This window comes from Caloenas nicobarica, chromosome 2 (assembly GCF_036013445.1).
Source record: "Caloenas nicobarica isolate bCalNic1 chromosome 2, bCalNic1.hap1, whole genome shotgun sequence".
Taxonomy (NCBI): domain Eukaryota; kingdom Metazoa; phylum Chordata; class Aves; order Columbiformes; family Columbidae; genus Caloenas; species Caloenas nicobarica.
In genome coordinates this window covers 16,166,329-16,188,965 of record NC_088246.1, presented here as the reverse complement: position 1 = coordinate 16,188,965, position 22,637 = coordinate 16,166,329, and the positions used below count along the sequence as shown (strand labels likewise).

General features: G+C 40.7%; 1 protein-coding gene across 2 annotated transcripts in view; it reads right to left on the bottom strand.

Annotated features, from left to right (window-relative positions):
• Positions 1 to 9,933: 9,933 nt before the first annotated feature.
• KIF5B (kinesin family member 5B) overlaps positions 9,934 to 22,637 on the bottom strand; it is a 35,095-nt gene continuing 22,391 nt past the window's right edge. The window contains exons 15-26 of one of the 2 annotated variants that reach the window (XM_065628052.1): positions 21,428 to 21,571; positions 20,590 to 20,778; positions 19,612 to 19,729; positions 19,207 to 19,268; positions 18,955 to 19,064; positions 18,665 to 18,766; positions 17,903 to 17,963; positions 17,724 to 17,795; positions 17,443 to 17,547; positions 16,716 to 16,932; positions 14,766 to 14,898; positions 9,934 to 12,443 (exon numbers count right to left, since the gene is read on the bottom strand). In XM_065628052.1, coding sequence (XP_065484124.1) covers positions 12,437 to 12,443; positions 14,766 to 14,898; positions 16,716 to 16,932; positions 17,443 to 17,547; positions 17,724 to 17,795; positions 17,903 to 17,963; positions 18,665 to 18,766; positions 18,955 to 19,064; positions 19,207 to 19,268; positions 19,612 to 19,729; positions 20,590 to 20,778; positions 21,428 to 21,571 — 1,320 coding nt within the window. In that variant the 3' untranslated portion in view covers positions 9,934 to 12,436. The remainder of the gene's footprint in view (positions 12,444 to 14,765; positions 14,899 to 16,715; positions 16,933 to 17,442; positions 17,548 to 17,723; positions 17,796 to 17,902; positions 17,964 to 18,664; positions 18,767 to 18,954; positions 19,065 to 19,206; positions 19,269 to 19,611; positions 19,730 to 20,589; positions 20,779 to 21,427; positions 21,572 to 22,637) is intronic. The other variant, XM_065628053.1, reaches the window with a different exon arrangement.

The following is a 22,637-nucleotide window of genomic DNA, read 5'->3' as shown; positions in this document are numbered from 1 at the left end:
GAATCAAAATAAAAGGTGGTCTCATTAAACTTTTCTAAAATATCTGAGGTCTATGTAAGTCCAAAAGTTCCCAGTGGACACTGAATTTTCTGTTCATGATCCTGCCAATGATGCTGCCCATTGCTAGTAGCAGCACCAGGCAAACTCTTCCAGTGCTGCTCTGTTAGAGGCTTTAAGCTATGCTAATACAATAAAATACTTGCTTAAGGTGAAAGGCTTTTCCTTTTTCAGGAAATATAGGGGCAGGGGAAGAAAGGAAATTGAGGAAAGAAAAGCTCTATATACCTTTAGTCCTTTCTAGCCCAACACAACACCCACTTCTCTGAAGAAGTCCCCTTGACATTGCCTCAACCACATGAGCTGTTTTGTCTTTGAAATTCTCTCCAGGCACACTGGTTCTGTCTGCTCTTAGGGACATACTTTACTCTTCCATTTCTGCTCTCACCATATAAAATTGCAAACTTTTCACAGTGACGCACTTGACTGGCTGAACTGGAAGCAAAGTATCACAGAGCCCAACCTTAACCACGCAGCAGACTGGTCCTTCCCGCTGATGTTGTACCCACCACCTCAACTCTTCAAACTTCTAAGTGTTAAAGCAGCGAGGAACCTGCCCTAGCAGGGAGGAGTGCTTCAACTAGCAGAAACAGATAACAGCAGAAGTATTTTGCTGTGTCAAATCCCTGGCAGCGCCATCACTACATATTTTCCTGATGGTTATCTCCTTCCCCGGGGTGCTCTGTGGGTGCAGCGCAGGGGAAACATGTTTCACCACGTCAGCGCCAACGCGTGCCAACTCACTCTTTTATTCAGCAGCAACAAGGTCTTAGCATCTCTTCCAGCACCTCTTCCAGCAACCAGCCCTTGGTATCACCCAAAGCAAAATGGAGACACAATTCACCCTCTGCCGCCGTCTGGGATGGGGTGGCATGTCTTTCCTCTCTCTTCGCCATGCCTTGTGTTCCTGCTTTCCCCGGGCTCCGGAGGAACAATCCCTGCCTTGTTCCCGCTCAGTGACCTGATGCTGGGATTAACACGCATGAGCGGCTGCATCATCTGCGCAGGGAAAAAACGCCGGGGCTGCGGTCGGGCGGAAGTGGCAGCCGCCTTTGCCCCGGCCGCCGCCTTCCGCTGGGATGGATGGAGATTCAACATAACCCAGGAAATACGTGTCAGAAAACACCCTCCACCCAGCCTGGTTTTTGAGCAGGATGAGAAGAAGTCGATCTATGTGTTTCTTGGATGGAAAGGGCATCTGCAGGGAAGGCCTTGTGCCGCCTTGCCAGCGGGGCTGTGGGGAAGAGGACTGCACAGAAGTGGGGCTCAAATAGATGATATTTAGAGCAGCAGAGCCCGCAGATGACTTGCCCTCCAGCTGCTAGCTGGATTTCGGTAATAATAATAGAGGTCCTTTGTGGAGTGCTGCCAAGAACCTCAGGCCTGCCTGAGGCTGTACGCCCCAGGGAGACCTCCCACACCAGGAGTGGGACTTGGGGAACACAAGTGCCAATTGAGGGAACATGTCAAGGCCACCAAAGCGTTTTGCACTGATCACCTGCTGGGAAGTTGATGGGAACAGTTTCCAGGCCCTACCTGGGGAGCGGTGGGGGGCCACAGCAAAGGAACCTGCCCTTTGCCCTGGGCAATTTTCTCAGGGCTGTGCTCTCCAGCACTTCCAAAGGGCTATTTTATTCAGCTGCTGAAAAGATTATGTCAAGGGTTGAATCTCTAAAATTTTTTTATACCCATATGTAGTTTCTTGCAGACCTGAAAAAGGCAGGCAGCCACAGCTGGATCTGACTTTCTGCTCTGGCTGGAGGCTGAGGGCGGTTCTCCACTTGCCTTGCTGGAAAGCCCTGAGGGAAAGCAAGGGAGGCAACAGCATCCACCCACCACTTCATTTGACTGTCCCAGCATCGTGATTTTCAAGTGCTAGCAGGATGCCGTTGTTAGGCAGGATGAAGAAATGCTGCTCCAAATGCTCTCAGAGCCAAACATCAGAGCTGGAAGCAGAGGGAAGAGCCATCCCGCACTGCAGACCAGGTTACCTGCAGGGCCCCTGGTTCAGAGGTGACTTGTGTGTGGACACAAGGTGTTTAGAGGTGTTTAGACAAACCTGAGAAAATCTCTGATAAAAACAAATTGCTGGTGCCGGCCTCACAGGGGTCTTTAGGCATCAGAGTGCACTTACAGAAAGTCATAATTTCAGTCTGCACCATTTCACCCTAACCCTTCGGCACATTTTGGGAGCACCTCTTGCCCCTGGGAGCTGGAGCAAGCCCTACTGACATGGGCAGTGTTTGAGACCCCTGCCTGGTTGGGTAGGGGAGAAAGGGCTGCGAATACATTCTCTGAAGTGCTGCTGCTCCAGGGTCTGCACTCTCAGCCTGTCTGTGATGCCTGTGGCCCAGCAGAGGACAGGACCAAGCACGGCCAGCAAAAAGCTCTCTCAAGACCCCACATGCATCCATGTTATTCTCTTTCATGAGCTTCCACAGCAGATGTAGCTGTCAAAAGATTTTGTTCCTATCCATTATTTACACTGTCAAATTAGAAAACTCAGAATTGGTTACAGAAAAAAAAGAGTTATTAGCTGCTCAGTAATGTAAATTATCTGCTCCCTCTTACTCCACTTTTTGCAGCGTTATGTTGACATTTAAAAAAAAAAAGTTCTGTTGCTATAGCTACCAAGATGAGCTTCCAGCCATGAGATTACGATCAATAAAGCATGCCAGATGTGGCTCCCAGGGCTTTCATTAATAAAAAAACCCAAGTGTGATGAGAATCTTTAGAATAATTTTAGGGGACATGAATGAGATGCTTTTAAATAACTAATATGATGAAAAGAAAAAAGCAACTACTACCCATAAGATTTTATCCCAAGCACTAACTGAAGCATTGGTCTCACTGAGAATATATGCAGAAAATAGCCTGTCACAAACATGCGGCACATACAGCTGAGCACAAGTGAAAGGGGAACCCTCTGTTGTAAGATCCTGCAGCTGGTCCTCCTCCCCCTGCAGAACTGCTGATGTGCAGAACAAAACCCTGGGGCGAGTCTAATAATGAAGGCTGAATTCCCTGTCCTTGCAAAATCTCTCTTCTTTGCAAGTTGTCTCAAGATCTCAGTATCTTGTTCCCTCTAGTTACCCATGCATATTATAAATTGAAAAGAAAGATGCACTCACTGTTGGGCCTAATGAAGGGCCACCAGATACGCATCCAGCAGGAGGGGACAAAAGCAGCAGAGGAGAAGCAGAGAGAGAAGCCTCAGATCCAGGGCTGGCAGAGGGCCAGCAGCTCCCTTCCCAGCAGCACAGCAGGGTGCTGAAGGGCTTCAGTCACCCATCAGGCTTCTACCACCCTTAGAGTCTCTCTGCTATGGATATCTGCTCTTGGCTCCTTCATGCAAGAGTTTCCAAACACCTCTGCGTCTGGTTCTCTACAGCTCTGCCTTACCCTAGGTTGCCAAACTCTGACCAAAGAATATGACAAACTCCACCATTTGCCAGGCTGGCAGCCCGATTTCTACCAGCTTCATCAACCAAGCATATGAACCAAGGATCCTCTTCTTCATCTCCATGCATACTCATACTCCTGCACTCAGGTGTGGATACAGTTCTCCTTCCCTGACAGCTCCTGCAGAGGTTCCAGTTAGAGGAAGATTAGAAGGAATGTTTATTAAAATTGACCATGCTTTAATGCTTATTTTTATGCGCCTTGGCTCTTTTTTTTTTTTTTAATGCACATTCTCTCATTTCCCGGTTCCCAGCTCATCTTCACTAGTGTGTCTCCAGGTTAATAAACTTACTCTAAGCTATGTAGATGCTTTGAGTCCAATTTGAACACTCCACATCCCTGATTAGCCCATAACAGGCGAGGTACTTGTTTGCTGCCATATTGCCATTGAATTATCCTGCGCTAGAACTAGATGCCACCGTTTGTCACCATGGGAATGAAACATTAATTTAATGCTATCTGCATTTATTAGAGAGCAAGCCCATTGTATGGGCTGCCAAGGGAAACTGACAGTCCTCTACAATAATGAGCGTGGGGGAAAAATCTATTTCTCATCAGGAATGACTCTTCCTGCATCTCGTGCTGCTCATGTATCTGTAGATCAATAGAGACAAGTCAGCTGGAGATGAGAGGAGAATATAAAAATGGCTCAAAGCTTCACCTATGACTGGATTTGATAATGATCTATCCACTGCACAGGTCTGGCTTCCTGCATCTTATATCACTCTTTTGCAGTTCAAATACAGATACCAAATTTTGTGATATTGCCAAGTATCTTCCGGGGGAAAAAAAAAAAAAAAAGAGTGGAAAATGTCTAGGAGAAAATTCTGGTACTTATTCAGAAATATGTAGCTTTTCATAATATTTTAAGGTTGAGATTCAATTGCATGCAGGTCTGTAGGATAGAAGAGCTTTACACATCACGATATACAAAGACACACAGAGGACGTGCTCCTGGTGCATTTCTTTGTGACAAACGGCACTTGGTCTGCATGCCGGCAGTAAAGCTACTTGGGCACTCAGCATAAGTATGAATTTTTCAGGTTTTAGTTAGATGACTTTATAAAGGTCACGCACGAGGGCAGCCCGCAGTGGTTCCTACACCTGCGGGAAGCCCACAGGGTTTCTCCCCACAGGCCGGTGCCTCAGGACGGGCCGGGAACCGAGGTGCTGAGTGGAGGAGGTCGGAGTTCTGGGGCACACGAAGTGTGAACTCTGTGTGAGCCAACAACGTGTGGAAAAGGCGAAGTGCTGAGCTGCTGAGCCCCCCCAGCTCCCCTGCAGGGGCCCGCGTTCTGTGTACGCGGCACCCGGGAGGCCAGAGACAGTTTTTCTGTCACCTGGGGAAGCGTCCCTTCTGGAATCAGGGACGGGGAAGAGGTTTGTGGGTTGGGAAGGACCTGTACAAAATACAAACACGTTTAAAGGAAGAAAAACACCCAGCAGGTTGCAGAGCGCTGGTAAAGCCTCAGCCCCCTGAGGAACGGCCGCCCTGCTCCCGGCTGCTGGCCGGCGAACTGAGGGGGCGAGAGGGACACAGAGACACAGGCGGGCAAGCAGTACCGCACAGGAGCCCCGGGCTGCTAAACACAAACCATCTGAGCTGCCACCTGCGGTGATCAACGCCTGGAAGTCCAAACGAACAGCCCTACAGCAACACCGGGCTCCCGCGGGCCGCGGCCGGGCCCTTGGCGCCCTCTAGCGCCCTTGGCGCCGGGTGCAGCTTCCACACGGGCTTCGGGCCTGGGTGCCCAATCTGGATTTCAGATTAAAGGCAGAAAAGAAAGCCGGGGCAAGGGAGTGAGCAGGGATTTGATAATCTGTCGATTTGGACAGCTGGATCCCTGGACCGGCGGCTCCCGGTGTGCAAGCTCCCTCTCCCCCGGGGCAGCCCTCTCCTCTCTCACTCACACATTTTGGGTTAATAAAGTGTCCACAGAAGGGGCTTGCATGGGGTAGGTTAGTTTCTGGTTGTTAATAACTAGCTCTGCACAGCTGAAATTTCAGCCCCAGCTGGGCAGTTCTGGTTTTACTGCCCCAAGCAGCGACATGACAAGCGTGGCTCACGCTTCATCACGACCTTGTAGGCTCATCAACAAACTAGTCCTTGCCTGGGCAGCTGGGAAGACCCCAGCGGTGACAGAGGAAGAACTCTTCATTTTTTACTGTAAGATGAACAGACCTAGTAAGTCTCACACATCAAACTTGGGACTTTTATTACTCCACAGCCTGGACTGTGTTTGTTCTTGTTCAGGACCTGTGCTCCAGCCCCTCTCCTGTTACACGGCCCTGTGGCATGTGGCTTCACAGTGCGGAAAACAGACCCGCAGGAGCAGGGATACAGATTTCTTCCAGGACAAGCACGCAGCTCCTCCTGTCCACCAGCACAGTGACAAGTCCCTCACGCCAGGGTCCCAAGGTGGGCAGGGGGAAGCCCTCCGCTCTCAAGGGGAAAGGCGAGGGGCTGAGGATGGCAGCAGCAGCACCAGGACTCCTGTCTGACCATTCATGAGCAAAGCGAGCTGAGCCGTCTCTGCAGAACCACCCACCAGGACAGGGAACCTGACAAGGCACAGCTCTGTGAACACATGTGAGAGGAGACCCTCTGCCAAAAGAGCTTTCCTTTCCCATCATCACCCCACTGCAGTCCCCACTGCAAACCAGGCCCTGGAAACCACAGACCATCACCAGGCTGCTGCACGCCGCCGGTACCAGAAACAGAAAGGCCTCGCAGCTAAACTGTGGTTGAAAGGAGTTTTCCTGGGCGGCAGACTAAGATCTGTCGTGGTTTCTGCTGAAGGGTATTTCTTGCAGTAAAAATACTTTAAAGAATCATTTACACCCTCTCAAGAAAAGACCAGCACAAAATACTCTGCAAATACCTGCTTTTTAATAGGATGCTGAGTGATCGTGTAAAACTGTCATGGCGGTACAACACCCCCACCCCGGGCTGATCCAAACTGGAGCTGTTGACAGAGGCGATAAGCAAATAGGAGAACACCGGCATTTATGCTTTGCTGAGCTAATTTGCTTTTTAACACACTTTTTAATGCCGCTGGCAAAAGCCAGATCAAGCATCCACTGCAATAGCGAGTGGCTTTGCAGGTATCTTCAATATGGTGTTATCAGGTGTGAAGTGTATTTGTCTCCAGCTGCAGGAGACAATGTGAGCTGACTTTCAGATCAGGACAGGGGCTCCCAGGTATTTGTTACTCACAACAGAGGCTGTGGAAATAGCTCTTCGCAACACACACCTGGGGGCACCTCTGAGTCATTTCCACACCTAGTTTTGTGGATTTAGGAATGTGGAGAATGTGGGTTATGCTGCTGTCTTTACTTGCTGGAGTTACATGTGAACAGTTTCCTGGGTACCTTAGGTGAAGACAACTGGTGGATTTAGCTCTATCCTGCAACACTGTTCTGCCTACACTGTGCAGAGCACCATGGACCCTGCAGGGACTATTCTCCTGAAATGTACACCTGCAAGGCATTGGGGGGCAGGTATGCCACACCATGCTATGCAACACCCCTCTCTTTCCCCTTTATAGTCATTAGCCTCTTATTTTCCTTTTCAAAGTTAAATAGACTAAGTATGCTCTATTACAATAGTCTCATTTGCATGTATTTTTCTTCTGCTTTCTTTTGCATTATATTTTTCTTCTTCAGGTAACTCTTCCTCTCCCCAATACACTGGATAGCCCAGCTGATACCCTCTGCACCTTCGGCCTTCATAATGAAACACTAAAAGGAGTTAGCAGCTCAAATTACTCTCCCTGCCCAGTCCTGCTTCACTTTGTCACTCCCTGCAGCAAGGACTGGTTAAAGGTAAAATGATGAACAGTCCTGTAGGGAGTTCAGAAAGATTAATCAGCTCAAAACTCCACAGGCAGAAATTCTGATGGACCCATCGGTCTTCAGTAATCATCTTCCAGACATGCTGTTATGTACTTAAGTGACTCGAGACGGTTTTGCACATAGCATGTGTTAAATATAGTGATGCATTTTGACACTTTGTAAATTGGCATTACAACTTCTCCATCCTTTCAAGAGGGAAGCCACACCAAGGCAGCCAACAGAACAAACTTGTTCCGTCAATGAATTTCTTACCAGTTTGTGGTTTATCAGTGTGGGTAACTGCAGATTTTCCCTTGTCAGAGAGGTATTAATATTTTTTCCTTATTTCAGAAGTAATTTCGGGTCATGCCATTGCTCATAAGAAACTTCAGAGTGAGAGACTTACTTTCCTTTTTGAGCATCCCTTAGTCCTTCTCTGCAATTTGTTTTGAGTTGGTCATCCCCTAGCAGAGACACAGATCTACTCAAGAGAGCACTTCACCGGCACGACAGAACCATTTTCTGTTAATAAGATATATTATGAAATATTTTATACTATCAGATTAGCTCATTATTGAGCAGTTTTACAGACATAGTATCTTCCTCCTGAGATCTTTTCTTTTACACGATTGTACTAGCAGACCTAAATCAGCCTCCTCTGTGCTTTTATATATATACTTATATTTCAAAGCTCTATAAATTTAGCTAAATCTTTTTCTGAGAAAAATATCCAGATGATTGCAGCATCACATAACTAGATTGCTCCATAAAAATCAGTTCAATACCACTCAGAAAAAGTAGAATCAACTGTTACAGATTACTGGGAAAGGAAAATTATGAGTCCTGAGGAACAAAAAGAGGAGAGGTCTGCAAAAGTCTAGGTGGCACAGAAAGGGACTAATCTCTCTTGAACAAGAACGAAGTGTGACCAAATCAGCAGAAGACAAGTTCAAAAAAGAGAGCAGTTCATTAATTCCTTTCCAACCAAAACCAAGTTTACATGGATTCCAAAGATTACTGTCCAAGCACATTGGATAAAAGGAGAACTTAGAGCATCCCCGTAACAGACAACTGACACCTGCTCAGGAAAGCCCCCAAGGTGACACATCTAGAGCAGACTGTTGAGAGGAATCATTGTGTTCGACTGATTTTCTGGGCAACCCATAGATCTGGCACCTCTGCAAACAGATTTAGCAAGATGAGCTCTTGGTCAGAGTGACAAAACAGAAGGGCTCCATTTCACTTCCCTCCTTCAGCGGCCAATGGGGAGCACCTAAAGCACAAGCAGCTACAGCTCAGGCTGAAGATACAGCAGGTGCTCCAGGTGAACAGGCAGTTGTCAGAACTGCGATCTGCAGGCTGAACCGCTGCAAGCAGACACCCATTCTTCATGCATCCCAACCCAGATAAATGCTGTCATCTTAGAAAGTCTTAAAATTGGACTTTACATTGCTCAGGAACTAAACCAAATGCGCATTGTGTGCCCAAATCCTCGATCAGCTTCTATGCTGTTTGATTTTAAAGAACAAACATGGAATGTAAGTGTATCTATGCTTCCTCAACTGCCAGTAGGCCTGAATTACGGCAGTCTCCTCTAGTTCTTAAATTGCCTTCTGCTCCTGGAAAGTATAACTGTCTCTAACCTGACTTCACCTTACTCTAGAATGTGTCCATTAAAAAAAAAAAAACCACCAACAAAAAACACCAAACCAAACACAAACAAAAAAACCCCACAAATCAAAAACCCCCTTGATGAACGGGACACAGCAATAACCTTACATACCTAACTCCCAATTACAGCTAAGAAATAACTACATGTAGACATAGCTGGAGGAGAGGAGACTTGGGTTTGTTGGTGAGGGTTTGGGGGTTTGTTTTTCAAGTTGTTGTTGTTTTTTGTTTTGGTTGTGTTTGTTTTTTGGGTTGTGTTTGTTTTTGAAGTAGCAGAGATCAGTGGTCTGGAAACAAACCAGCTGTTTGGAGCAAAAGAAGCAATCTCTCCTTTGAGAGAAAGAATGCTTGTGTCTGCACCCTGTGCCAAGGGAGAATTCTTTCAAGTGTGTCACTTACTGTATCCAAAATAAATAGTGTGGAAGTTGATGTTTAAAAAAACCCAACCAAACAACAACAAAGTAAAACATACACAACCAAGAGAAGCCATTAAAAAATGGCAATTAAGCTGGCATATTTATGAACCATGTAGTATGTGCCTTCAGGAGAGGTCAAAGTAATCCCAGTCTGATTTACCATGGCTGTAAGCAATTTCTGAACATTTCCACAGGAATCAGCGTTTGGGGGTTTTGTTGTTTTTGTTCTTTCCCTTGGTTTGAGGGTTTTGTGTTTGTTTTTTCTGTCATGAACAGTTTTTCAAAGACTAAAGACTTAAATATTCATATTTGTGTGAGGGAAAGCTTACTTGTATTAACAAACACTGGAATATGAGGCTAAGAGCAAGGGATCCTGATTAACCCAGAAATAACTAGTCATGAAACTTATCAAGTGGAAAATATTCTATGGAGACAATTTAACAAATAGGCATAGACACTGAATAAATGCACAAAGTTAAAGATTTTTCTTCTTTTTATTTAAACACAAATACATTTACAGCATGCAGGTAAGTTAAAACTATATGGCGTCTTCTCCAATTGTTTTAATGCATCTTAAGTGTACTGAAGTTAAATCATATTCCACAGGTAGACTTGTCCTCATGTCAAATTTAGAGTTACACACAGTAGTGAGTCAGCATTTAAGTTACGTAAATAATTTAGTTGTTCACCAGAAATAAATATTATTTCATCAAGTTCCTATCCTAAACCGTCTTTTAAAAAACATGATCTAGAGGAACATAAAAATAAGAACCATTTGAAGACTGCAAGTTGAAAGAGCAGTGTTGAACATTCCTCATATAGACTGAATATTTTAATTTACAAAAACCAGTAATTGTCCTGTCCAGCTGACCTAGGACAGCCAAATCAGGAAAAAAAAAAGTGTGGGTTTTTTTTTTTTCTTTTTTTTTTTACATTTCGAGAGGCAGTTCTCAATAAACTTCATAAAAGGTTTAAAATAAAAAGTTTAAATATAAAAAGGTGATGTACACTGAGCTACAGACTAGTTACCATTTAATTTATATTTTTAAACAGCAATTTTCAGCACCAAAACCTATTATAATCACCTATAGGAATGAAACCCCCATTCACAGGCATGAGGAAAAAAATCCTGCTTCATTTAAATGTATTTTAAAGAAGGTAGGTTTGTTTGTTTTTATGATTGTGTATTAACAAACAAAGGTCTGAAAACCTGTAGTTAACATTAAGATAACAGACAGTGCTGTTTGCATTATGAGAAATTTCATTCAATATAGTTTGTGGTTCCTGTATTTTTCTGTCCTCAGTATGCTGTCGTCTTTAATAGCGCTCAAAAACTGCAAGTTCGGAGTGTCTGACAGCCTTAATGAACAAAACAGTCTTATAAGCTGAAAACTCAAAAATAGTGAGATTTCTGACTGATGCACTCAATCTTTAAAAAACAAACTATTAAAAATTCAGACTACTGTAGATATAGAAAAAGGTGGTTCAAGGTCCAAAATCTGACTACACTCCATCATAATATAAATATTTTGTCTATTTATAAAAGTTGAAAGTGATTTGCTGCCTGAACAGTGAAAGAGTCTCTACTGTTTCCACAATAACTGATGAGTACCCAGCAAAAAATTCAACACACAAGGTGGTACCACCTGGGTCTGGGAAGCTCATTGAATTCTTTCAGTAATATAAAGTTCCACCTGGTGACTCACTTCATCCAGAATTCAGCTGTTCTAAAACTTAGAGTGGCTAAACCCTACAAATAAGTTAGGCAAATTATGCTATAAAACTTTAAAACCCAGATTCAGCTCAGTGCGAGTACTGGAGCTCAAAACCAAAAAAACTCCATGTTTCATTTTGTTAACCAGTTTATAGGACTTTATTGCAAAAAGAAGAAAAATATTCAACAATCACTACTTTGGACATTTCATATACCTACTTAGAAATGGATTACAAATACAATTCAGGGTAGCACTTTATTTTTTTTTTAAACACATCCCTGGGATTTCCAGATACATCAGTTTTAAAAAGTTGTATCCTTTATTAGTGTACCAGAATTCATTGGACAGTTGCTGAATTTTTTTTAAATTCTAAGTTAAAATTTTAGCCAAAAATTCCAGTATTGTGTATGCAGTGGAATATCAAGTTAAATTTTAGATTGCACTTACTTCACTATTATAAAATAGTGACAGTGAACCACCACAGATACAGACGAATGGATAGACAGGCTCATCAGAATGAAGCAGAATGTTTTCACTCCACCAGACTGTACTGTGTGCAGAATCAGGAACAGGACAGATGGGATCATCCATTGCCAAAGTATTTTTTGTAAACTTAGGTTTACTCTTATTACTGTACAATATTTAATTCTAAATTACCCAATAAATGGGCATTTAATGAGATAACAGTTAAACAGCCTTGTTCATATTGAACTCTTCAGCTCTGTGGTGTAGCGATCACAGTGCCTTATGGCAGTTGTCGTAAGCACACTTCAGTATTCTTACACTGTACAAATAAATTTAGTTCCAATGCTCCATGTAGCATTCCAAAAGAAAACTGCAATGTAGAGTGCCGTTCTAATTCAGTGGGACATGTAGTGTTATATGAAGTGAAAAAAATGAAAGTATACTTAAACACTGTTGCACATACCCTAAGACGGTAAGATGTACACAAAGTAAGCTAGAAAATTTCAACTAAGATTTTCTCAACGCACATTCAGCTTGGCACAGTGCAGACTAAATTTAAGACATGAAAGACAAACTGTGTGATGAGCAGAGCTACACTTTAAGTAACATGTCATTTTCAAGACGCCAAAATTGCACTCTAGGGTTTTTTTTTCAGAATCAGTTAGCAGAATTTGTAGAAGGGGGAAGAGCTGTACAGGCCAGGTATAATTTATACATTTTCAAAAAATAACCCTACAGTCCCCAAAGGGAGAGATTATTGTCATGGAATGACTCCCTCTACACGATATCCAATCCTTCTCACACTGCATTTCCTTTTCAGCAACTGCAAATGAGAGAAACAACAGAGTTAAATGCTTGTACCTCATAAGCCAAAAAAGCAGAGTTATTTACATTTACTGTAGACTATACTATTTACATAGCCTTTAAGAGTCCAATTCTTAGACCACTCAGACAATTGCTAACAAAACACCTACTTTATACTAAGAAATGCCGCAACGCAAAGCATTTTAGCAATACTGTCTCTTACCAACAAATTTACAGTACGATAAACTGACCGAGCATTCAATTCTGATTGCCTTAATAGAGTAAACATTACAAACATAAACCAATTACATGTTGCTATTTTTCCAGGCCAGTGAAAACTGTCTGGAAACCACCAACCAACTGCTGCAGAGTTTTCACTTTACTGTTTTGTGAAGATGAAATGGGAATGAAGAGATCATTTGGCATTAATCATCCTAAAAAAGTTTCATTTTCAAAGGCAAATCACAATTTAGAATCTCTGTATTTCTTTAATGTTTCCAGAATAATTTGTTAAATGGTGGTCTCTGAATGTAAAGTGGTACATCATGTTCCTACTGTACCAAAAGTTCTTCTCTAACCAGAAGTTCAGATGTTTAGTATCTGTATTAATCCCCCCCAAAAGTATAATGACAATACTACAGAGAAAAGCGATACTGGCTGACTATTCGGAAGCTCAGAACAAGTTTATATTGAATGGTAAAATAAAGTTCAAAAAGGTTTTGTTCCTTTACTTGTGTAAGGGACAGGTTCTGCCAAAAATAAGATAGGAAAGCTGGAGTAAATTGTGTCCACTCTCCTGCCTTTAAGTGCTAAACTCTGCATAGTTCTACAGAGAGAGGCAACATGCTGACATTAGAAGAATTATATGACAACTTGACAACTGTTTAAGAGATTCTGTAAGCATATTATGGAGTTTTTTTAATTTGTTTGTTAATACTTAGCAATTTTCAACTCCTTCATGATTTATCTACACATAGTCCAAAAGTCAAAGTGCTAAGTCTCCTAGATAAATTCCCCAGGACCAACAGTGAAAGCTCTTCTCCAAAGCAAGAGACAAGCTCAAAATTTAGTTATTTATTGTTCATTATATCAACTATTCTAAGTACTCTCAAAGTAGTATGAGACTAAATAGGTCCTATTCAGTTAGAATTCCTGGCAACATGAGAGCACGTGCAAACTCAGGCTAAAGTAGGCATCTAAAATCAACTGGGTCAATCATACCACGAAATGTCTCTCTATTGGACAGCTGAACTAGATTGCCTTTATAGTCAAGAGTAGCTTCCTGAAGATGAATTTCACCATACTAACATAATCAAGAATCCACAAATTGCCAGTTCCTTGGCCATTCAAGGCAAATGTTTACTAAGAGATACTACTGAGCAGAACCAGGTACCCTAACTAGCACTACAGCCTGGTTGTCTCTAAATCAGAGAGAAAACTTCGAAAAAATCAGTCAGCTAATAAAAAGAAACAAATGGAAACAAGATTAACGTAAGCCACTCTGGAGCCCTTGAGAAGAAAAGCACCCAGTGTTCAAGCACCACACAATCATTTTAGGAATATTTTCAAGCTGAAGACACGGATAACCTAAACTACGGGAATGCCTCGAATACATTTCTACAAATGTTCCAAAGTGAAGATGACAGAGTGCAGCAAAGCATCACTGTTAGGTGACCAACATCTATAATGCAGATGTTAAGAGACATGATTCTGTGAGCAACTTAAGCATATTAAGTACCAGACAATTTGTAATTACTTAGGAGATTAGAGACATTTTCATATAAGTGCACATATTAATTTCAATTACTGTATTTTAGCTAGGCTAACATTTTAATTTTACTGGATTAACACATTAATTTTTCTGTCAAATACTTCCAAATCACTGACACACGACGTAGTGTGCAAACATAGTAAAAACAGCAAGTAAACAACATATAAGAATAGCATCATTTTTTTAATTTCATCACTGAATGTTTTCTGAAGAAAACTATATTTAAAAAGATACTAGCAAGCCAAAAGAATTTAAACTGTCCAGTCCTTTCCCAAACAGTAGCTATTGGCTGTGACTGGTAACTATCTCCAACTGACTGTTTTCACATTTTGTTCTATTCCAGCAGAAAAACTCCAGAACTACCGTTTTACAACGCCAGTTTAATAACAAAAGCTGCAGCAGCATTAATCAGATGTACATGTATGCTGTTCCTCTAACCATAACATTCTGTAAAAAAAAAATATTAATCTGATTGTTCAAGTGATTTTATGTTGCAGAGTGAACTGTAACCAAAACTAATACAAAACAGCATAGTCACATATTTTAAAAAATGCTATAAGACCAACTTACACTTTGTCTTGCCGTCCTCCACCTCCACGCAGTGCAACTGGCTGGCTGTTCTGAGTGAACGCACCTCCACCACGAATTGCACTTGGATGGGTTGGAGAAGCTGCTGGATGCTGGCCAGGACGGATAGGCTTAGCTGCATGAAAACCAACATGACTTACGAATATGTACATCACAATTTTATCTCTGATTATTCACAATTACTAATGCTTTATTTTAGAGCATCTCAAATGTAATAATCAAAATTGAATGCACTTTGAATAAGAAAACAAGTTTAGGAGATGGTTTTCTGATAACCTAAAAGATTAGTGTCAACTATAAAAAGCCCTGAAAAACAAGACAAGGTTTTGCTTTTATTGTCCCTATTAGAATTAAAGCTAGCAAAGCTTTTGCTAGTGATTCTCTGCCCCACCTAATGCAATTCCCTGTAAGAGGGGCATTTCTTGGCAATAAGAATGAAATAAGACACATCACTAGACAAAGTTCCATGAGTTTTATGTTCCTATAAGGAGTCATTATACCCTGCCTTATTTTCCATATCTACTTGATTAATAAGCCACTAGTTCCTCTGCTCTGCAAGTGATTCTGCATACTGATTGCTCCACAGACAACACTGCTTCTTCAACTTCCTACTGCCATACAAAAATACAACTTACTCTACTACTGAATTAAAAACCAGTAGTTCTGACAGGTAATTCACAAGCTGCATACACTTTGAAAAATTATGTTTTCAATCAGTTTTGCACAAGCTCTTAACAGGACACACACAACAGTATGACTTTACAAAGTTCTGTAATAGGTAAACAGAAGCATTTAAAGTTTCAGTAGGTAAGAGTGGATATGAAGTACCTACAAGCAGCAGCTGTATCAGAGAAACACTTCTCAGTTTCTGCCTTTGAGCAACTGATCTCCAGTAAGACATGACTAGTTCATCTAGACATATAAATACGAGAGGCTTTATACCTGTGGTAAGCTCACTAGAGAATTCTGTTTGTCTTCTTGGAGATCACTTGAGAGAAAGACAAGACAGGAAAGCACCTGCCATCCAGCCACCACTTGAAGCGACCAAGAAAAAACTTAAGTTTATTCTGCAACAGCTCTTTGCAGACCTACAGAATATGAGCCAGGTTTAACTACAATGCTGACTTCAGTTGCATTCAAGGGAAATATATTGATTACAGAAGTCCTGACACAGGACAACAAAAAGGCTGGAACACATAGTTACATCTACAACAATAATCTAATAGGCACAGTGGAGTACTCCACAGATCACACACCCTTTTGGCCCTCATTGCTTGACAGCATAAAGGCAGCTGGAGGACCATGGGAATGTGACTGTCTTCCCACCACACAGTAAGAAACATTATTACCTATTACAGATTTTTTTTTCCATCCTTTTCCCACAGGGAGTGCTACAGAGTACTGCATGTTTTGGAACAAAGAACCAAAAATGTAACTAGGGATTTTAGGATGATAGCTGGGGGTAGAGGGACAGACAAACCCACAAGATCAAGAGATAGCAAGACATTTTGTTTGTTGTTTAAGGTGATGGCTTAATCTCTCTCCTTGCTTTGGAATATCTGCTTAGTCTTACAAATTGGAAGGGAATTGGCATCATGTTACAGACTTGAGACTCGCATTCAGTGTATTGTTCTGTTCTAGGGAATGGAACATGTGTTCAGGCTAGAATTCTAGGTCGATAAGCCTTTCCCAGTATGTGCAAAAATCCAGCTACCAGGAAAAGACCCATTTCAAATAAGTAAAAAACAAACAACCAAGCATACACCACCACCCATAACACACAGTCTATTAACCAAAACATAACCCATGGTAGAAAATACATCATGTTCATGCATGCAGTTCCAACTAGGGTTGAAAGGTGCACACATACACAAAGATCACAAAAATCAGGAGACAAATGAAGTTTTACAGGGCAAGGGATTCTTAACTAACCAATTTGTGCAGAATGTCCTCTTCTGGCCATATTCTTGGATCTTACAGCTTCCTTTATACGATCAACTTCTTGCTGATACCGTTTGCGATCACGAGAAGCATTCTCTTTGGCTTCCTTCAGTGCAGACTCCAAAGCTTTAACTCTTTCAGCTGTAGCTCTAAGTCGCTTCTCCAGTTTAGGAAGTTCACAGCGAAGATCTGCATTATCACGTACCAGCTACAAGATCAAAATTATTTTCTTGATATCACTCTTAGAAGGAGAGCCAACCAAATGGCCTCCAGCCCCTACACAGGTGAAGCAGTAGGGCTACTATACTTCTTTGCTTAAGCTTTTAGTAAATCTAATAGCTCATCAGTAAGATTGTCATTTGAAAATCAGTTACTGTGGAAGAACGCGCTAGCCAACATCAGCACTTAAAGTCTACATTCTTCTTCAGAGACAGGCAAGTATCCCCTAGGCCGACACACTAACTCTAAACACCAACTTGGACCTTCTTCAGTTTAAATGCAGCTATTTTGTTACATACCCACATGTACTTAAAATAGCTATTAGTGTACTTTACAGGAAAACCTGAGTGTGTCTCTGAATATAAAACAGACTAAAGATGTAGTAGTATTTAGTTATAAAACAGTTACTTTATAACCAATATGCATCCAATCATTTCTATAACAATGGATCTAAAGTAGTTTGTTTTTAATAAAAGCTTCAAATTAAGCCTCATTGTACCTGCTTGTGAACCTTTGTAAGCTGTTCGAGATTATTCTCAAGGAAGGAAATCTTCTGTTTTTGTGCAGCACTGCCTCCTGTATCATCTGAGTCAATCTCAGCACTCTGCAGTAACAAAGGCATGGAGAGGAAGAAAAGAGGCTGAGTACAAATCTGAACTTGCATATTAAAATTAAGCAAAAAAAAATACACTGCATAAAGACCAACTCCTAATTTAGTTCTAAACTGAAATCTACATAGCATTCTCAGAAACACCATGTTTCACTACAGCACCACATTACCTTTTTCACTCTAGTAGCCAGATCTTGAACAAACAACTTCCGAAGATTGTGAAGGGTCTGAAGTTCTTTTGCCTACAGTTAAGGACAAGAAATGATTAAAAAAATTTAAAAATAACTCTGAAGGGGAAAAAAAGCACAAGTATTGATATTTGTTTTGGAATATATTCTGACTATCTTACCACAGTCTCTTCCAAACCCTTTAAATCTTGTCTTGCTTGCTCCCGTCTGTCCTGCATAACCCTAAAAGAGAATAAATTCACCCTGAAACATCTGAGCAAAACTGGAAATTTTAATCTTTTAGGAGACTAGAGTGATAAACACTATATGGTACAAATGAAACATGTCTTTCAGCTGAAGACCTCCATTAAGGATGTAACCATATTGAAGGAATACAAACAAGCATATTCAGATACATAAATCCTAAGTTTCTAGAACAGGTAAAGACAGACTCAGAATCAGGTCCCGGATGAAGACTTGGAGATCTTATCCTACAAATGATCTTTGCTCTGACCAGCTGGGATTGTAAGTATCGCATGACAGATAAAGGATTTTTCTTTGTTTTGTTCTCCCACCTCACCACCAACCCATTTGCCAAAGCTAGCATCAAAACACAAGAATTAAAAAAAGAGTGTAATGGAACTGTTACAAGCCTCTTCCAGTCTTAAAGCATGCAATATTTACAGGCAAACTGAAAAGTTACTTACTCAAACCCACAGCATATTAACAAAGAAAAAGTTGTGGCCTTCATATCTTTCTTAATTTTACTTCCAATTTAAAATATTAAGGCAGTGCAAAGGTTTTAAAGTTAAGTTCAAGAAGGCTCTGGAGCCTCTCTAGTAGGTGTATCACACAGTGAGAGTCACTTCATCATACTAGGTCACTATGATTTAAAAATCTAAGTGTTCCCACACACATTTGTTTTATGCACCATAATCACTTACGTAAGTTCATGTAGCTTTCTACTTTTTTCCTGATCAGTCGCTTTCAACTTCTCATGCTCAACTCTAAGACGTTCCTGTTCAAGCATCATCTTCTGGTTTTGGCTGAATACAGAAAGTAAATATTATATCAATTATTCAAACTAAATCCTTCAGACATGACATTCAGTAAAGTAACACAAGTTAAAAAGAGACTGCTGAAGGAAATCTTGCCACGTCCTTCCCACTATACTGTGCTTCTGTATTCATGCAGTCTGAAGACATTTGGCACTACTAAAATAACAATTACTTACTCTTGAAGTTCAGTGATAAGTTTCTCCTTTGCATCAACTTCATCTCTTAGGCTACTGATTTGTTTCTGATGCGTCTCACGATGGCTCTGAATTTGCTGTTCCACAGCTTGCTGTTAGATAAAACAGTATGTATTATATGATTTTAGAACTTGCCATACTTCATCTTGTGGTTTTTTGTTGTTGTTGGTTTTTTTGGTTTTGTTTTTGTTGTTGTTGGTCTTGGTTTTGTTTTAAACGATGAAATTAACTTACCTTGACTTCATTTGCAGTTTGAACCTTATTTAAGTGCTCTTTCTCCATCTCATGGACTTTTTCTAGTAGGGATAGAGGAGAGAAAACACATTTCAGCCAGGTAACTGGGCCATCACAGGGAAGACACAGTTAATGCCCCCTTCCCAACACCTTAAAATTTGGAAGAAGTCTCCTCTCACCACAGAGATCCATCAAATCAGTAATATCTTAAATTTAATCCTATCCATAGCAGTTCTTTCAAACAGCAAACATGCTTTCCCATTGATTAATTCTACATATTCAGTAGCAAAAAGACATTCTACAGCTCTGCTTTTCCATCGATCTGGAACAGAACAACTCTCTGTTTATCACTATATACTTAAAATGGTTGTGGTGCTGCCTGGGGTGTAGGGAGGCAATTCCTACCCTGTGCTCGGAGTTGAACTAATTCTTCATTAAGGGAATCCACAGACTCTTCCAGTTGTCTCTTTTTCTGTTCCACATTCTGAAGATACTCAGTCAATGACTTGATCTTGGCTTCGTGCTTGTAGAATGGAAAGATTCATTTACTTTGGAACTGGCTATCACAGAACTGCATTTGCATAAACAGTTTATACTTATTTTTAAACAAGTAATTTGATCTCAAAACAAAAACGATGCCAACTAAGCTCTAAGACAAATATGACAACTCAATTAGATCTGTAGTGCACCCTGTAAGAAAATGTCATTATCCTGGATTGGAATGAAATACATTTTGGCTGGGAGAAGAGATGTTTTGAATGTTAAACACCATCAGAGGCAAGAGAGGCCCACTTTATTTAGAAGACTGCACTGAAATATGCATCTCCTGATTTGAAGAGAGATGACCACCTGTACGCACATCAAAATATAGAAAAATTAAATTGCATGTGTAGATCACAATTTTCAGAAGTGGTAAAAGTCACATTACTGATCTTTTCTAACAATCGCATTAAAATGGCCTTTCTCACATTAGAAGTAAATTTAATCTGCTGTGCAAACCTACTATAATTTTACTGTGCTATTACTACCTCTCCCACTTCCAATTTGCTGCACTAGTAGGCAGAGTGCTCACGAGTCACTGCTTCTGCAACACTTTTGTCAATGATCCTGTGATGGAGAACGTATGGACCCTAGTATTTAATACAAGCACTACAAAAATGTTATCGGGCTACAGACATATTGCAGAAACTTTGACATCCTGTCACACAATTACTCAGAAGCATCTAAACCAAATAGACTATTGAGGATACAGTTGAGCATTGTGACTGTTCGATCACCATGTACTTTGTTAGGTGACAAAAAGAAATTGCAGCTTCCCCACCCCCTAGCAGGTTAATAAATTCGAAAGAACATTTAGGAAGTACACGGTAAAGAAACATTTACCTGTGAGATTCGGAGCTGGCAGGCAGCCAACTCCTTTTCATTTTCTTCCATTTTCTTATTGCTTTCAGCTTGTGTGCCTTCTAACTGTTTGCAACGTTTCACCATTGTTTTTACTTCCGATTTCATTTTACTAATGTACAGTCTCGCAACTGTGAATTCTTCATCTATCATGCCAGTTCCCTCAGGCTGCTGAAACGCATGGATTGACAAGTTTAGAAAGCTCAGATAACAAAACAGAATTAAAGATGTGCTGGAGCAACTTAGTGCCCAGCACAAATCCCCTGCCTCGACTAATCATCAGAGCATTTAAAGACCAAAATGAAACTTTAAGTTTTCTGATTATTTAGAAGTTTGTACAAAGGTAATGAGTCACTTGAAGAGGGAAATACAGTTCACTACAGATTTCTAACACTGCCTGCATTCTTGTCCTACATTGATCTTCTAGAGTTATCTTTTAATTTCCTCATTCCATTTTTAATACAACATAACAACATAATAATACTTATATCGAAATCCTGATTGCCACTGTAGGTCAGCATTAAATTTCCAAGACAATGCTGTTGATTATGACCATAGAGCAGTTTAACAGTATGAACGAAAACACTCCTTCAGAAAAAAAAAAGTCATACTTGCTCTTTTTTTTCTTTGCATAATCAAATTCTGCTTAGGACCTGATTATGTCACAGTATAAGCAATGGATAAGCTTATGCCCAAATTATTAATATACATAAGGCTTCCTATGGTGATTATTTTTACCATACTAAGAAAATTGACCCCATCTGGCCACAATGTATGTGTGTACTATAAGGCATTAAAACTTGCAGTGACTAATCCTTACCTTGACATCATTATTTCCTACTGCAATTCCTATCTCTGCAAGATCTTTTAGTAAGGAGGCCATCATTTCTGTTGCTCGTTTCTTCTGGTGGTTGGTCATTTCCTTGAGTTTCTGAAGCTCAGCATCTATACTGGCTAGGGTGACCTACAGTAAAAAAAGTTACACTTTGATAAACAAAACATACTCCTGTTTTTAGAACTAGTTTCAAACTATTTATTTAAATATAGTAAAATATGGCTGCCTACTGAAACGTCCCATTTTTATGGCTAAAATCAGATTAGTATCAACCTAGATGAACATACCATACAGTAAAAATTTAGAAGTCTTAGAGTGACAGTATTTCTTCTGAAAGAAATGTAAAGTACTGGGGACAGAGGCCCTCAGCCTATAAAATGTAATCTTACAACTCTACTACAAAATTCAATGTTGTTAAACAGTATTCAGAGTTATATACAGTTAAATATTACAGAGAATTGTTTTTATAGAAAGAAGGTACGTGGACAGCAAGTCTAACACTTCTCACCATATTTTAGTAAAGGAAAATAATTTCAGCTTTGCCTGCAGAGCTCTTAACTATTTCCTACCTGCAAATCAAAAAATGGCACCCAATTCTGAGAGTTCATAAGTACTACACTTACTCTAGAGCAGTTTTTCAGCAAGTTTGAGCTGCTGTGGTTGCAACAGCAACTCTAAAGTTGTCTGTTCTTTGTTGTCCCGTTAAAAAAAAAAAAAAGTTTTACAGTAGAAAAGTTTCATCCAGTTTCATCCAGTAATGCCAAAGGATGGTTACTGCACAGGTTAGCTGTGACAGACTAAGAACACTGAATGTCTTAATTTTACTGCAACTCAGAACAGTTGTTGCATTCTTGTGGATTGAGTTATTCATGACACTCAATGGACATGAGCTATATTCTCTAGAATCACTTGACTATCTATAAACTAATCAAAACCAACAATGCAAGCAAGTAATAATTAAAAAAACCCAAACACGGAAAAAAGCAAGCCACACACTTAAGAATCATATACATACACAGCTAGTCTATTCCATCAAATTTTAAGTGCTGCTCATAATAGGAAGACCAGAGCTGATATGACTTTCTGCTGACCTTTAAATGAGGTAAGTTACCAATAAAGATTACTCAAATCAGCATACTTAGAAATGTGAAGAGAAGTTTCATGATCTTATGAACATCAATTTTAATGCCAGTGT